General features: G+C 48.3%; 1 protein-coding gene across 1 annotated transcript; it reads right to left on the bottom strand.

Annotated features, from left to right (window-relative positions):
* Positions 1 to 669: 669 nt before the first annotated feature.
* Positions 670 to 5,778, bottom strand: LRRC55 (leucine rich repeat containing 55). Its single transcript, XM_057729891.1, has 2 exons — positions 5,070 to 5,778; positions 670 to 905 (listed from the first exon to the last, which is right to left on the bottom strand). Exons 1-2 carry the CDS (start codon positions 5,767 to 5,769, stop codon positions 670 to 672), a joined length of 936 nt encoding a protein of 311 aa, XP_057585874.1. The 5' UTR covers positions 5,770 to 5,778.
* Between the last annotated feature and the right edge of the window lie 9,773 nt (positions 5,779 to 15,551).

Here is a 15,551-nt window from a genome sequence, read left to right as displayed (position 1 = left end):
GGCCAGTCAACAGGAGCTGGTCTCACCTGGCAGCTGCTGCTGGCAGGAGAAAGCTTAGGGGGTTGGCATGGAGGTGTTTTCACCCTCCAGAGGCAGTGGTGAGCAAAGCCAAGAGCTGATAGATTGGGTGTCAGGGGGAAAGTTTTGGTCCTGTGCCACTCCCGCTCTGTACACTGAAGTCACAGCGATTGTTCACTGTTGTCAACACACGATGCATACTTTGGCCTCTGTCATTGGCTTACGTCTGCCCTTTGTCTACTGACAAAGCAGACATTTTTCTCAATGTCCCAGTTCACACATCACCTCCATTCCTGTAATTCTCTTGGACTTTTCTAGACACAGTTGATGACCTTTCCTCTGGGCTTCCAGAACTATGTACTCAGCGTGCTGACAAAATGTCTTAAAGGGAATAGTTTTCGAGGCTCTCTCCTCTATTAGAGGTAAGTGCCTTGAGGGGCAGGGTCTAGATCAGTTTCAGCTAACAGTCCCAGTTCCTACAACAGTGCCTGGCCCACCGTAGACTCTCACACAATGGTAGTTTCCTGACCTTGCTTGAACCATGACAGAGGTGGCCAGGGCACCTTGGAGCCAGAGTGGGCAGCCAGGGAGGGTGTCCGGTGGTGAGCGGCTGTGGTGGTGGGCGGCGTGGAGGGGCACTGGGCACCCGTGTCAAATCTCCTCCTCTTCGCTGGCCTTGCTCCAGCGGTGGCAGCAGTTGGCTGTGATGCCCAGGAGGAAGTTGGTGGCCACGGATGCGATGGAGACCACAAAACCCACAAAGGCGATGAAGAGGTAATCGTCCAGGGTCAGGGTCAGGTGGCAAGCCTTGAAGCTCTCCTCGGTGAGGGAGAAGAGTGGGGCGCCCTCGACTTCTGGGGGCCCCCGGCACTCAGCCAGCTGAGAATCTGCAACACAGAAGCCAGGGAGGGTGAGGGGCTGGAGGCGAGAGCAGGAAGGGCAAGCCCCCGCCCCTCCCAGGAGAAGTTGGGTTTTTATTGAGTTTCTTCCATGTGCCAAAAGTTGCACTCGCCCTTCTTTAGTGGCCTCAACGACCCTTAAGGCAAGTATTTTTATATCTGTTTTTATAAAGGTGGTGATCAGAGACTGCTTGGAGACTTTGGTAACTTGCCTAAAGTCCAGTAGCCCCTGCTAATGGCAGATCTGGGGCTTCCGTGGGATTTCATCATCACCGTCATCTCCTACAATAACTTCCCGACTGGTTTCTTGGCTTCTGCCCTTAAACCATCTCAACACAGCTGGCTGAGATGGTCCCTTTAAACCTAAAGTCCAGCCATGTCACTCTCTTCCTGAAACCCTCCCCTGCCTTCTTCTCCTTCCCGCAAGGATCTTCCCGGTCCCTTCCATTCTCCTCCTGGTTTACTCTGTTCCATCCATGCACACCCCTCGGTCATTCTTCCATCACCCCAAGCACGTCTCCTTTCAGGGTGGGGAGGGGGAGCCTTTGCATGTGTCCCCCTGTGAGGGTGCTTCTCCCCTGGATCTCTGCACAGCTCAGTCCCTCACTTCCTCTGGAACTTTGCTTGAATATCAACTTATCAGAGTGAGGCCTTCCTTCATGATTCTATATAAAATAGCAACCCCACTTTCACCTTTCTCTGGGCATTCTCTATCTGAACTATTTTGCTTATTTTTCTCCCAATTATAATTATTACTGTCTCACAGTTTGTTTGTTGTCTGTTTTCTCCCTTTGAATATAAGCTCCCCCTGCAGTATCCTCAGCATTAGAACAGGGGCCTGTCCATGTAAATGCTCAATTAACCTTCGTTAATTGAACATGTGAATGAATGACTCTGTCCAGCTCCAAAGCACTGGGTCTTTCTACTACCGCATATGGCTTTTCCAGATAGGCAGAGTGTAGGGTTAAGAGTGTGGGCTGTTGGCCTGGGTTCAAATCCCCCCTCTGTCCCTCCCTAGCTGTATGATAAAGCATAAAGTATTTAACTCCCCTGTGTTTTGGTTTCTTTATCTATAAATGAGGATAATGGAAGTAACGACGTCATAGGGTTGTAGAGAGGATTCTATGAATTAATATACACAAATGATGTATTCTTGGTATATAGTAAGTACCATGTAGGTGTGTATCATCCTAGGTTCCGGTCTTTCTGGACGGGTCAGTGGGGGTCATATTCTGCACACAGGCTTCTATAGGAGGGGGCTTCTCCTTCAGTGGGGTTACTGTTCTCTTCATCACTGATGGCCCCACCTCATCCTTCCAGGGTCACTTGTACAAACGCACGGTGGTTGTCAATGGTTACATCTTACTCTGCCTTGGAAGTGAGAGTGGCGGGCAGGTAGCAGTTCTGCCTCGCAGTGCCGGGCACTGGCTTTCCAGCAGCCAGCCGGCCGTTCATCCCGTGGATAAATATTAATCAAACTCTCACCTTGGGCAAGTCTCTTTTTTGCTTCTCTGGCTCTTCTGAAGAAAGGGGATATGTAAGAAGGGGATAATTTAACCTCAATTGTCTAAGAAAGTCAATGTGAAGGAGCTTTTAAAATTATGTGGTGCATAAATGCTGTTCATTCATTCTGTAGATTCTGAGAGCAAAGAATAAAATGCTAGACTTGGACTGACTCTTTTGAGAAACGGATAAGCATCATTCTCCTTAGAAATGGGGAGTCAGGGGGCTTCCCTGGTGGCGCAGTGGTTAAAAATCTGCCTGCCAATGCAGGGGACAAGGGTTTGATCCCTGGTCCGGGAAGATCCCACATGCCTTGGAGCAACTAAGCCTGTGAGCCACAACTACTGAGCCTGTGTGCTGCAACTACTGAAGCCCGTGCACCTAGAGCCCAGGCTCCGCAACAAGAGAAGCCACCGCAGTAAGTAGCCTGTGCACCACAATGAAGAGAAACCCCCACTCGCGGCAACTAGAGAAAGCCTGTGCTCCACAATGAAGACCCAACACAGCCAATTAAAAAAATAAAAATAAATAAATAAATAAGAAAGAAATGGGGAGTCAGGTTCAGAGGGAGGATACAACCTTCCCCAAACCCCAGGCTGAGGGGTCTCTGTAGGCTGTATGCATGCAACCCCAGACCCAGCCCGGACCAGATGGCTCCTGGAATTGACCATCAAGAGACTCTCTTCTTGGAACCAGTAGATGCTGAACCCCAAAGTCTACTGTGTGCATGAGTGGGATGGTGGTGGTGCATTGTGAGGCTGGGGGATGTGGGGACCCTGAGGGCAGTTGGCAGAGCCTGCAGGAGGGCAGGATGGGAGCCTGGGGGCTGACAAAGCCTTCTGGTTAAGTCAAAGGACCAGTCTGGAAGACATTTATATCCCAAGGGAGCCTTATGTTTCTCTGTGTTGGGATTTGTCCAAAAGTTAAGGATAGTAGTGGGAATCCCATGAAGAAAAAGGGAGGAAGAAGCAGAAAAAGACAAAGGGAAGAGGGTCACCTAGTTCTGCCTATACTGGCAAGTTCTTTGTCCCCCAAGATGTGTGTCATCGTGCAAACTGTATTCTGTGGAGGAACAGGGAAGCTGTGTGTCTCTAGCTGTGGCTTGTGGCCAGTCACTTTCCCTCTCTGGATTTTGGGTCCCTCATCTGTATGGACATAAGGCTTCACTGATGGGATCTTGGACTTCTCTCCTGTTTGCTGGGAGTCTGTGCTTCTTCCAAAGGGTAGCAGGGACCTCTGAGATGCCAGAACTGGGGGAGCCCCTGAGTGTGGAGGAAGCCTGCGGGCCTTTTCTGTCCTTAGTGCACAGGTGAGAGGGGAGGAGGTGCAGCCTGCAGAGGTTAGGTGAGCGGGGAGAGTGCTCCAGGCAGCCAGCCTCCCCATCACGCCCCCTACTCTGGCCCCATCTCAGTCCCCAGCTATTCTGGTCTCAGAGAACCTCCTCCCACAGCTCTGTGGGAACACTGGAATCGTGACCCATCCCCCCCCACTCCCCCCACCCGCAACTATTTTGATCCTGGGCTCCCCACTCAGTCCTCCTCTCCCTCCCACCTCACTCAGCATGGTTGCTTCTGAACACGCTCTGAGCCCAGGCTCTGGGAAAGCCCCTGAGTGGTGCCCACAGCTAGTTCTACTGTCCAGGCTCAGTGCTGCCACACAGGAGAGCTGGTGACTGGGGGCCATAGCTCAGTCTGCCTGCCTGCAGGCTCATCGAACCTTCAGTCCCCAGTCCACTTCCAGTAGAGGCTTGCTGGTTAAATAGCCACATAACAGTTTTTCTCAGATCTACATCCCGTGCCCAAACCTTGCAGAATTCTGCCAAGGCCCTTTTGCCAACCCAGAACTCAAGCCCAATCTCCTCCTGTTAGACTAGGGCCTGACTCTTCAGGATACAGCCCGAGGCAGCCCGAGTATCTGGGTTCAAATCCTGACTCCAACCCTTAATGGCTGTGGGACGTTGGGCAAATTATGGAACCTCTCTGTGCCTTGATTTCCTCTTCTGTGTGTGTCTTGGTGGGGGGGGGGGGTGTCTCACTAGGGTTCTTGTGAGGATGAGATCAGCTAAAACATGTAATATATTTAGAATAGGGCCTGGCAGATAGTCAATACTAAAATAAATAGGTTGAGCCATTTCTGTTTCTTCTAGTACTTAGCACACTTAAAAAGCAGTCTGGTAGAGTACAACAGAGCTTAGAAGTCAAATAAACTTGGGTTTTATCCACAGCTCTGCCACTTTCTAAATGAGTGACTCTGGCCAAGTCTTTCCATTGTTCTAAACCTCAGTGTCTTCACCTGTAACATGAGAATAATGAGTGGGGTCCAATGAGATAACAGGGGCCAAGTTCCAAGGTCATGGTGGACCCTCAATAAACAGTGTCTGTCCTTCATGAGCTGTTCTTACTTGTCTGCTCTCTATCTGCCTCATTAGGTCATCAGTGCCACAACGGTGAGGGTGGCATCTGTTTTATCAACGCCAGTCTCCCGCACCGGGCACGCACAGCAAGAACTCAGCAAAGACCTGGGCAGTGCAAGACCGGTTCACCGGGAGGCGAGCCCAGGTCCAGGCCCTCCGTAGGCACGCAGGGTCTCTAAGTACCTCCCTCTCCCGCCGAGTCTCTGCTGCCCGCCGGGCCGGGCCCCCTCCCTTACCAGCCGTGCAGCGCTGGACGCGGTTTCGCAGCCACTTCAGCAAGGGCTCCATGGTGCAGCCGCACACCCAAGGGTTGCCACCGATCTGCAGGGTCACCAGCCCCGGCAGGCCCTCGAGAGCCTCGAGGCTGAGGAAGGCCAGGCCGCCGTAGCTGAGGTCCAGGTCCCGGAGCTGTGCCAGGCCCTGGAAGGCCCGTGGGTGCACCCTCCGCAGCTCCGGGTTGTGGCTCAGGTCGATGTGCATGAGGCCGTGGGCGGCCTGGAACATGTCGGCCGGCACGTGGCTGAGGTTGTTGTAGCTCAGGTCTAGGTGCGCCAGGCGCTTGGCGTGGAGGAAGAGGCCCGGGGGCAGCTCCACCAAGGAGTTGTTGCGCAGATCCAGCACCCGGAGCTCCATGTAGCAGGTGAGGTAGCCGGGCGGCACGGCGGCGATGCGGTTGTGCGCCAGGCTGAGGTTGCGCGTGTCTGTGGGGAGGTCCGGGGGCACGGAGAAGAGCCGCTGGCTGCTGCAGTCCACCACCTGGTTATGGCATGTGCAAAGGACCGGGCAGCTGGTGCCGCCCTCTGAGAGCATCACCCCTGCTGCCAAGAGGAGCGAGACCAGCAGCACGGCCGGGCGTGGGGGCCCAGGCCAGGGCAGCTGGGACCAGGTGTCACCTGTTTTAGGCTGCTGGCAACAGTGGTGCGGAAGGGAGCCCATCGGGGCTGTGGCCGTGGACGCAAGAGTCAGTGGCTCAGAAAGGCAGCTGCAGCGGGGCCAGAGCCCTGGCAGGTGGGGCTTGGGAGCATGTGGTGTCATGGCTGGAGCCTTTCCCAGGAGCTTCTAAGCACCGGGAGGGCTCCCTGGGTGAGTGCCACAGGAAGTCCCCTTTGGAGCCTAGGGGGCCATACACCCAGTTGAGGTCCCCCAGGGTTGGAAAAGATGATCAAAACTTGAGAAAGGAAGGACACAAGGATGGGGCTGGACCAGCTGCCTGCAGGTTGGGGAAGGGTCCCTGCAGATCTTTTGTGTCCCTCTCACCCATGACTGCTGGGTGCTCCTCTCTGGACTATGTCTGAGAGGTGGGAGGGGGATTGGAGGACAGGAAAGGTGCCCTTTAAAGGTCCTGGCACATCCAAAAACCCTTAAGCCCTGCCCCAAGTCTGGGACCCGTTAGGAAGCCAGGGCTGCATCTGAATCTCCTGCATTCAAGGTCTCAGAGGCCATTTCTCCCAGTGGCCCAGTGGGCTCGAGTCCAAGAGGGTCCTGGGGTGGGCGTTTTGGGAAGAGAATTCGGAGGGGAGGGCATCTCCATGGGCCTCTGAAAGCCTTAGTCCTCAGCCTCAGTGTCTACTGAAATCCCCAGGGAAGGGAGGACCCCAAGTGAGCCCCACTGTTGGCGCTGCAGCTGGAAAGAGCCACGTGTCCCGGAAGTGCAGGATGAGGGCCAGGTGATGGACTTCCCAAGCTCCGTGTTCAGCGGGCGGAAGCAGAATTCCCTCTGTCAATAAGGAAAGCACTCAGGCAGAGCGAGCAGGTGCCCTCTCCTCCCCGCTGTCCTCTCTCCTAGGTTCCCTGCTGCCTCCGCCTGTCACCTTCATTGCCACCAACGACAAAGTTCTCTGCTTACTGTCTCTCAAGTGTGGGCAACAGACCCCATCCTCATGCTGTTGTTCACCCACTAACCTTCCCACCCTGACCTGCAGCCATCCTCCTCCTAGGTGTCTGTCCTGGGCTAGGTGCATTTGCTTCTTCTCCTAGCCCCACCCCCATTAGCATCAAACACCCCACCTTTGAATAACTCTCCAAGAAAAAATGTACACATACTCTGGCCATTTGCACACCCCCTTTCCACACTCAGCACTCCTCTCTCTCCCTCTCTCTCTCACACACACACACACACACACACACACACGCGCATTGTTCTTCTCCTGTGACTCCCCCATGTTTTGCCCTGCCCTGCACTCACGCCTCCCCAGTTTTCTCTCCCGCTTCCTTCTGCACACGCATACCTGCAGAGCCCCCTTCCCACTCTACCCCCACCATCTTTCATCCCCCCCCCCACCCCGTGCACACCCTTAATCCCAGCATCCTTTTCCACAAACACTCCACTCTCCCCTCTGCCCCCCAGGGGGAGCCCACACCCACACTGGGTCAGGTAGAGAGACTAAGCGTGATGACACACCCAGTGTCTCAGGTCGCCGTCCACCCCGAATCCTCCATGTCCCCTCGCTTCTCTCGTGCCCACTTGCTGTCCTCACTTGTCCTCCCCTGTCCTCCCCTCACTCCCTCGTCCGGTACTACCTCTCTTCTCACTGCTTCCAGCCTCAATCCCGCCCACTGGGAAATCACCCCAGCTCCCCTTAACTAGACTCATTTTTCTGTGCCCCAAGATCTCCCCCGGCACTCCCACAGGCCCTCAGCAGCCCACTTACTCTGTTCCAAGGACACAGCCATCAATCTGCAGCAGACACCGGTCTTCCTCCCTCATCCTGGAATCCCCGATTGCTGCTTCAGGAGAACAGATTGCCTCCCAGGCTTGTCCCCTCCCCCGGCCTCTCTTCCTCCGTGGCTCCTGAATCCCAGGGCAGCATCCTCTGTGGTTTCCAGTCCTGTGGTCCCCGTGCTGTTTCCCTTCTTTCGCTCAAAAAGGGAATCAGAGAGAGGATGCTTAGAAGAAAGTTCACAGAATCCGAATGCTTCTTCCTGAAACTCAGCTGGTGCTGAGGCTGCTGGGGTATGTGGCGTCTGCCAGGTCCTCCCCTCCCTCCCCCTTCCCACCCTCTCTCCCCTCCTCTCTCCCTTTTTCGCTCCTTTTTTTTTCCTCGAGGGCCAGGTACTGACGTTTCACTGTCTCTTAGCAACTGCCTCCACATCTCTGAGCAACAGGAGCGCTGGCTACGGACCCCACCAAGATGACAGAGAAGAGAATGAAGCAGTTGCAGAATCCACACCTGCAGGATCCTAGTGATGGGACAAAGGGGAAGGGGTGGGGGGTGGGTAGTCAGGGCAGGACAGGGGCAGGGGCAGAGGAGCAGGCAGGGAGAGAGGGCAAAAGGGCCCAAAGGGAGAGACTGGAGTAGGGCAAAGGCATGGATCTGGAATCCGAGATGGAGGAAGGGGAGCTTAAGGGCATCAGACCCAGATGGGAAAGTAGGGAGGGCTTGGAACTGAGTGGGGAGTGGGGGAGAAACTGGGGGAGGCAACAAAGATATGAATGAAGATGGAAAGGAAAAAGAGAAGTGCATGAGACATGTTTGCTTGGTGGGATATATCTATTCAGTCCATATATAGCATCTGTTTCCCTGGGTCTGAATATATTTTGTTCACTAGGTACCAGGTGACTAGACGGCCTCAGGGCTTGTCAGGGATAATTACAGGAGGTGAGAACTTTTCTGGGTTCCTTAATTGTCCTTAAGTCCTGACCCCGTGAGCTCTGAGAGCCTTTGGGATGCAAAGGACTGACTGCCTGTTCCAGGTGGGCTACCTGGGGCTGTAGAGACATATCTGTCTCTCTCTAGGGAAGTGAAAGTTGCTAGAAAAAACCCTGTGGTTCTGCCTCTTTCCCCAGGCCCAGGAACTCTGCTGTCCTGTTTCCATCTCTCCAAGCTTCCTGCTCCCTCCCACTCCAGACTGACCTCAGATGGGGGTGAAGTCTTTGCAACACCTTTGTGACCCATGGAACAAGTCTGTAGCTGCCCTGCATTTTAAAAACCAGCTTGACTAGTTGGTTTGGTCACAGAGCTGGTGCATTTCTTCTTTTAATCATTAGTTATTGAGCACTCACTGTATGCCAGGCACCAGATTACATGGTGGGCAGGTAGCCACCCTTACGGTGGATGTCGGGTCTGCCCTTATAAGGGCTAACTCTTAAATAAATAAATACAGAGCTAACGTCAGTCCTCTGTGTTCACTCAGTTGGTCTGGGGCCACTTCTATTTCAGTAATATCTTAGATCTTTGGGGGAAACCGAAATGGAATAACAGAAACCACGTGTCAAGTTGTACAGATTTGGGGCATTTATAAAGTTCTCAAAATTATTGTCTTCTTGAACATGATTCTTTTTCCTTTGTGGCCACATAAGGGGTCCACATCCTTTTCCACTGTCCTCTCTCATATTAAGCTCACCTGGAATTTTCCACGTTCTACGGTGTCCAGTGCAGAGCAGCAAGGTAGCCACTGTATTGTTATTTGCACATTGAGCTGGCTTGCGTCACCCTCCATCCCTAAAGAAGGGAATTGTCATTCAATTCATTTATGAGCTTAGAAAATAAAATCTTAATCTTAAGGCACAAAACAAAACAACGCATGGACACAAGTGACCCGTTATAAACAAGTAAAACAAAGGTAGCATAATACCTTATTAACATTGACTGAAAAGTGGTAGAAAACATAATTATCTCAATGGAAGCTAAGAAAGATAATTGGAACCTTTCAATATTTAACGTGGATTCAAGGCATATTCAAAACAAATAAAAAAGAATATTTTCTTCCTTTCCATAATATGCTTATGTTTATAATTAGAGCCAAGAATATGACTGAAGGAAAATATTTGTGACAGTTTCCTTAAAAAATAGGATCTAGGCAAGAAAGAATGCCTTGTCACCATTTGAAACTACAGTTTTCTGAGCTGTAAAATAGGAATGATTAGAATGGCACCTAATTCATGGGGTTGTTTTAGGCTACGTGAATTGTTATTAAAGAGCACTTAGAACAGTATATAGCAAGCACTCCAGATGTGTTTGTTTAATAAACAAATAAAGTAAAATATAACAAATGGCAGAGTATGAAATTGATAAAATAGTTATGCAGCAAGGAAAACAAATGGCACAACAGTGGGAAATGAAGAAAGGAAAATATCACATTTGCAGATAACTCGAATGCATTCTTGTGCAAGATAGGTCTCAAAACCTTTGGGAAACCCCAACTCAGAAACATCCTAGCATATGTCTTCTGTAAAAGTGAAGTTAAATGGGGGTAATTATGTTTTAAATGATTTCTTTTTTTACCCATAATCTTTCTCTAAGTTAAGTATTAAACCATTATTTCCCAAACTGGTGTCTTATGGTACACTGTGTGCCAGGAGAAAAATGTTTGTTCTCAGATAAGTTTGAGAAACATTGAATTAAACAAGATGAAACACATTTACTTATTGCATGATTTCTCAGAGGCTTTAATGTGCAAACATTCATGGTGACTCACCAAGGGAAAGGGTGGGGAAAGGGTGAAGGGTGTATAGTACACAGTATTGTCCTTATGCCGGGTGGCTGGCTACTCCCCTTAGCAAGATGACTTTTTCCTACACAGCAGCCTAGCAGTGGGAGTGTTTCAATTTTTAACCCCAGGAAATGATAAATGGTTACATATCATGGCCTTTCAGGATCTCTTGGAAATTACTGAAACCATGACTGTTCAATATGAATGTCAAGGATTTACTCTACTGGGAAAACACACAGTTATTAATCTAACTAAGATTTGTAGATACAAATGAACGGAACAATTATTTTCATTACTCTTATGATTTCTTGGCATACATATTAAATTCATTGTAATGATGATAGGAAACCTTTAAATACCTGAGAATAAATTTAATCTACCACATAAGAAATTTGTTCAGGGAAAATGATGAAACCTTAGTAGAATGAAGATACAGGAAGAAATGGAAAGCTAATCTCTCCAGTTGCTGAGAAAGCATAATGATAAGAAAGGTGACTGCTTTCTACATTACAATAATCCAAGAAGTATTTAGCAGAATCTGATGAACTGGTAGTGAAAGCCATGTGGAGGGAAAATGGGCAAGAATGCACAGATGATGTGAATAAAGAAGATGATGATGATGAGAAATGCTTGAAAGTATTTTGATGGTGGATTTCCCTAACTAAAAAAAAATTTAAAAATATATTGCAGGGACTTCCCTGGTGGTACAGTGGTTAAGAATCTGCCTGCCAATGCAGGTGACATGGGTTTGATCCGTGGTCTGGAAGATCCCACATGCCGGGGAGCAACTAAGTCCGTGTGCCACAACTGCTGAAGCCCCCACGCCTAGAGCCTGTGATCTGCAACAAGAGAAGCCACCACACTGAGAAGCCTGCACACTGCAAAGAAGAGTAGCCCCCGCTCACCACGACTAGAGAAAGCCCACACACAGCAACGAAGACCCAATGCAGCAAATAAATAAAATTAAAAAAATATATATATAATGCAAACTGAAAATCATTCAATGACATTACTCACTATTCATGCTTTGGAAAATGACCGTGGGAATGACTACACTTTGAGAAAGTGCTTCTCACTATCAGAATACAGAAAATAAAAACGTGAAACAAAATCACATGTTGAAAGTAGTCTCAGAGTAAGAAAGGTTACTGAGATTTTAGCTCCATATTTCATTTTTATACACTGAAAAGATTCCAAATGGTCCAAAGAATGAAACAGAGAAACAATAACAAAGTGCAGATTAGGAAGAGAATAGAGCAACACATTTATTCAAGATGTGGAGAGAAGATATCCTTCTGTGTGTTGAGGAAATGGAGAATGTCATTAGCTACATGATGGCTTTTGTCAAATATGCAACATTGAGAGACAACAAGGTTGCATTGGCAAAAAATAAAACAAAAATCAGAGAGAAAGGAGAGAAACTCAGTGGAAAAATAGAGTTTAGGCATAAGTGATTTGAACTAATCCATGCAATATATGTGTATATTTTTCATGCAAAATATATTAAGAAATGCTACAAATGTAATTTGTTCCCTATGGCTGTTGTAACAAATTACCACAAACTTAGTAACTTAAAACAACATACATGTATTATCTTTCTGGTCTGGAGGTCACAAGCCTACCATGGGTCACCAGGGCTTGTGACCTCCAGACCAAAAAGATAATATATGTATGTTGTTTTAAGTTACTAAGTTTGTGGTAATTTGTTATAGCAGCCCTGGAAACGAATACAGCCCTCAAAATTCCCACCCCCTGGTTTGTACACCTCGTGTCACCCCCTCCGCTTGAGTTTCAGCAGAATCTGTGACTATGATGGGATATTGTGCCTGTGATTATCTCAAAAGTCAGTTGATTTTGTGTTAATCAAAAGGGAAATTACCTGGATTGGTGTTACCTAATCAGGTGAACCCTTAAAAGGGCCTGGGCCCTTCCTGAATAGGTATTTGAGTGATAGTCTCCATTGCTAGCTCTAAAAATGGAGGAGGGGGTTCATGGAAAGGACCTAAGAGCCCTCTAGTTGCTGACACTGACCCTTGGCCAGCAGCCAGTAAGAAAATGGGGACCTCAGTTTACAACTGCAGGGACCTGATTTCTGCCAATGGGTTTTGAAGGTGACTTGCAGCTTCAGATGACAATACAGCTGACCAACATCTTGACTTCAGCCCCATGAAATACCCCAGGTAGAGAGCCCAGTTACACTGTGCCAGGACATCTAATACATGAGTGTCCTTTTAAGCCACTAAGCTTGTGGTAATTTGTTACGCAGCATAGAAGACTAATACAAACATTGTGTGGAAAAAGGCACTGTTTCACTAGCAGTTAAATGCATGAAAATAATCTCCAGTTTATGCTAATATGTTCCATGAGTAACAATAAATACATCTGCAGAATTCCCTGAGCTGAGTGTCAGGGAGCCAGATACGTGAACATTTCCTGCAGGCACTGGGCGTTGGCTCAGGACCGCTTAGGAAATTGCTGTTCTCTTTGATCTGGCAATTAGTAAGAAATTAGTTCATGCAAAAATATTCATAGCAGGAATATTTATGATAATGAACAAATGGAAATAATATGAATGCCCAGCAACAGAGGGTGCTAAGCAAACACCATATTAATAGAAAAGAAATACCACAGAGAAAGTCATTAACTGTAGTACTGTGAAGGGTCATACTGCTGCTTGGAAAGCTGCAGAATCATGTTAATTGAATAAAGCAGAGCAACAGTTAACTCATGGTGACTCCACCACTCATGAGCTGTATTTCTTTAGACTGGTTACTCATCCTCCTAGTGCTCAGTTTCCTCCTCTCTAAAATGGGTGTGATTTTAGTTTGTACCTAAAGATGTGAAAGAGGCCACCTGGAGATTTGAAAGAGGTGGTACATGAAGAACCTGGCATAGTTTCTGGTAGTTTCTAAAAGCTCCATGAATTAGCTGTTACCACCACCACTAGTATCATTACATAAAAGTGGATTGAATGCCTTCTGTTCCTCACTTTTTTGTTGTTGTTGTTCCGTGAAAATCTTTATTAAAAGGATGAAGATACAAGCTATAGAATAGGCAGAAATACTTGGAAAACACATATCCAGTAAAGGATTAGTATTTGAAATATATAAAGAACTCTCAAAATTCATCATTAAAAACCTGGGAGGCAATATTACATGGAGGAAGGCTATGTAACATAGTGGTTACGGCAAGGGCTATGGAGTAATAATAAATAATCAACCTGACTTAGGATTATTACAAGAATTAAGCGAGCTACGTAAAGTGGTTCACAGCACCTGGTACACAGTCAGCTCTCAACAAACCTTAACTATTATTATTATTACTACTACTACTACTACTACTACTACTACTACTACGGTTATTTTGGGAGAGGGGTGGTAGAGGTGAGCATGGACCACACTCAAGTCATAGCACTTGCTATGGGCGATAACCCCAGCCCATCCTTTTTGCTTGTGACCTGCTCACACTTTCTTGGTTCCTGGATCCCTGGATGAGTTCTTGAGCTTTTTCAATGTTTGCTTCCTGCCCCCGCCTTGGTGATCCTCCACACCATCCCTTTGGATTTGAATGTTAACAACCTGCATTGCTCCTGGCCACTTCAGAGAGAGGTGTATCTGTGTGTGTGTGTGTGTACACACATGTGCACTTGTTCATGGGTGTATGTATGTGTGTGTGTAGCACAGGCAACAGAGAGGGTGGATATGCATACTTTGGAAACATAAGTAGCAAAATCTCACAACTGCATGCCTCAAGATAAGGTGCATTTATGTATAATGTGATTGGCAGTTGGCTCCTGCTTCCTGCCCCACCCTCCTGCTCCTGCCCCCACCTTGAGGGGAGGGAAAGGGGGAGAGGAGACAAGGACAGATGGGGAATGAGCGTGGGTGGAGGGTGGTTCCTTTTATCACTCAGTATTCTGTTGGCCAGATCTTTCCTGGAGTCGTTGCTGCTGTTCTGCTAGTCCCAGGCAACTACAAGGCTCAGAATTGCTTCCGTGGGACTTCCCTGGTGGTGACGTAGCTAAGAATCTGCCTGCCACTGCAGGGGACATGGGTTCGATCCCTGCCCCAGGAAGATACCACATGCCGTGGAGCAACTAAGCCTGTGTGCCACAACTATTGAGCCCGTGTGCCACAACTACTGAATCCCACGCTCCTAGAGCCCATGCTCTGCAACAAGAGAAGCCACTGCAATGAGGAGCCCACGCACCACAATGAAGAGTAGCCCCCATTCGCAACAACTAGAGAAAGCTCGTGTGCAGCAATGAAGACCCAACACAGCCATAAATAAATACATAAATACAAAAAAAAAAAAAAAAGAATTGTTCCCGCTGTTATAAAACCTAAGTTGCTAAGTGCTTATCAAGTGTGTTTCTCTGAAACGTTAATTTTATTAAAGGAATTGCAACTCTTTGCCTTCTTAAATGCCCTTCTCTCAGGAGTTCTCAGTGTAATGGTATCTTTACCTGTCTGTCTCCATTGCTGGATTATAAGCAACCTGCGGGCAGGGCCAGAGCTTTGCTTATATTTTTTCCACAAGTGTCTAGTACATAATAACCATGGAAACCTCATGAGTCCCTGGAGCATGGAATAGGACTCTTTACCACTGGTGGTAATGGCAAGAGAGGCTGGTAGAAGAGAGAAAAGTTGATGTAAAGGGGTGAAATAACAGATCAGACTTTACACTCAATTTCCAGCAGAGTAGGAGGTGGAAACAGCAGGTGTTGTCATTTTGAAATCTTGTTGTGAGAGGTCACATTTGCTGTGGTGGGACAGAGGCTGGGGACCAGAGGAAGGGGACTGCTGCCTCCTTAGTTAGCCAGAGCTGACCAGCACAGGGTCAGAAAGGAACTCGTATATGTCAAGTAGGTAAAATATCCTATTTTACAGGCAGGGTGACTGCATTCCATCCACTTATTTAACACGTATTTATTGAGCATCTACTACATTCCAGGCCCTATTCTAGGAACTGGAATACAGCCAAGTTTGATACACAAGCGATGTGTACCTGTATAGCCCCTGAGGCCAACATCTATTCTGACTGGTCAGTGTCCATGATGACTGGAGGTACATTTTTGTTTTTTAAGATTTATTATTTATTTATTTATCCATTTTTGGCTGCGTTAAGTCTTCATTGCTGCCCACGAGTTTTCTCTCATTGCAGCGAGTGGGGGCTACCCTTCCTTGAGTTACATGGGCTTCTCATCTCAGTGGCTTCTCTTGTTGCAGAGCATGGGCTGTAGGAGCGTGGGATTCAGTAGTTGTGGTGTGCAAGCTCAGTAGTTG

This window comes from Hippopotamus amphibius, chromosome 3 (genome assembly GCF_030028045.1).
Source record: "Hippopotamus amphibius kiboko isolate mHipAmp2 chromosome 3, mHipAmp2.hap2, whole genome shotgun sequence".
NCBI classification, from domain to species: domain Eukaryota; kingdom Metazoa; phylum Chordata; class Mammalia; order Artiodactyla; family Hippopotamidae; genus Hippopotamus; species Hippopotamus amphibius.
The sequence above is the reverse complement of the archived record's forward strand: the minus strand, read 5'-3'. Positions and strand labels throughout refer to the sequence as shown.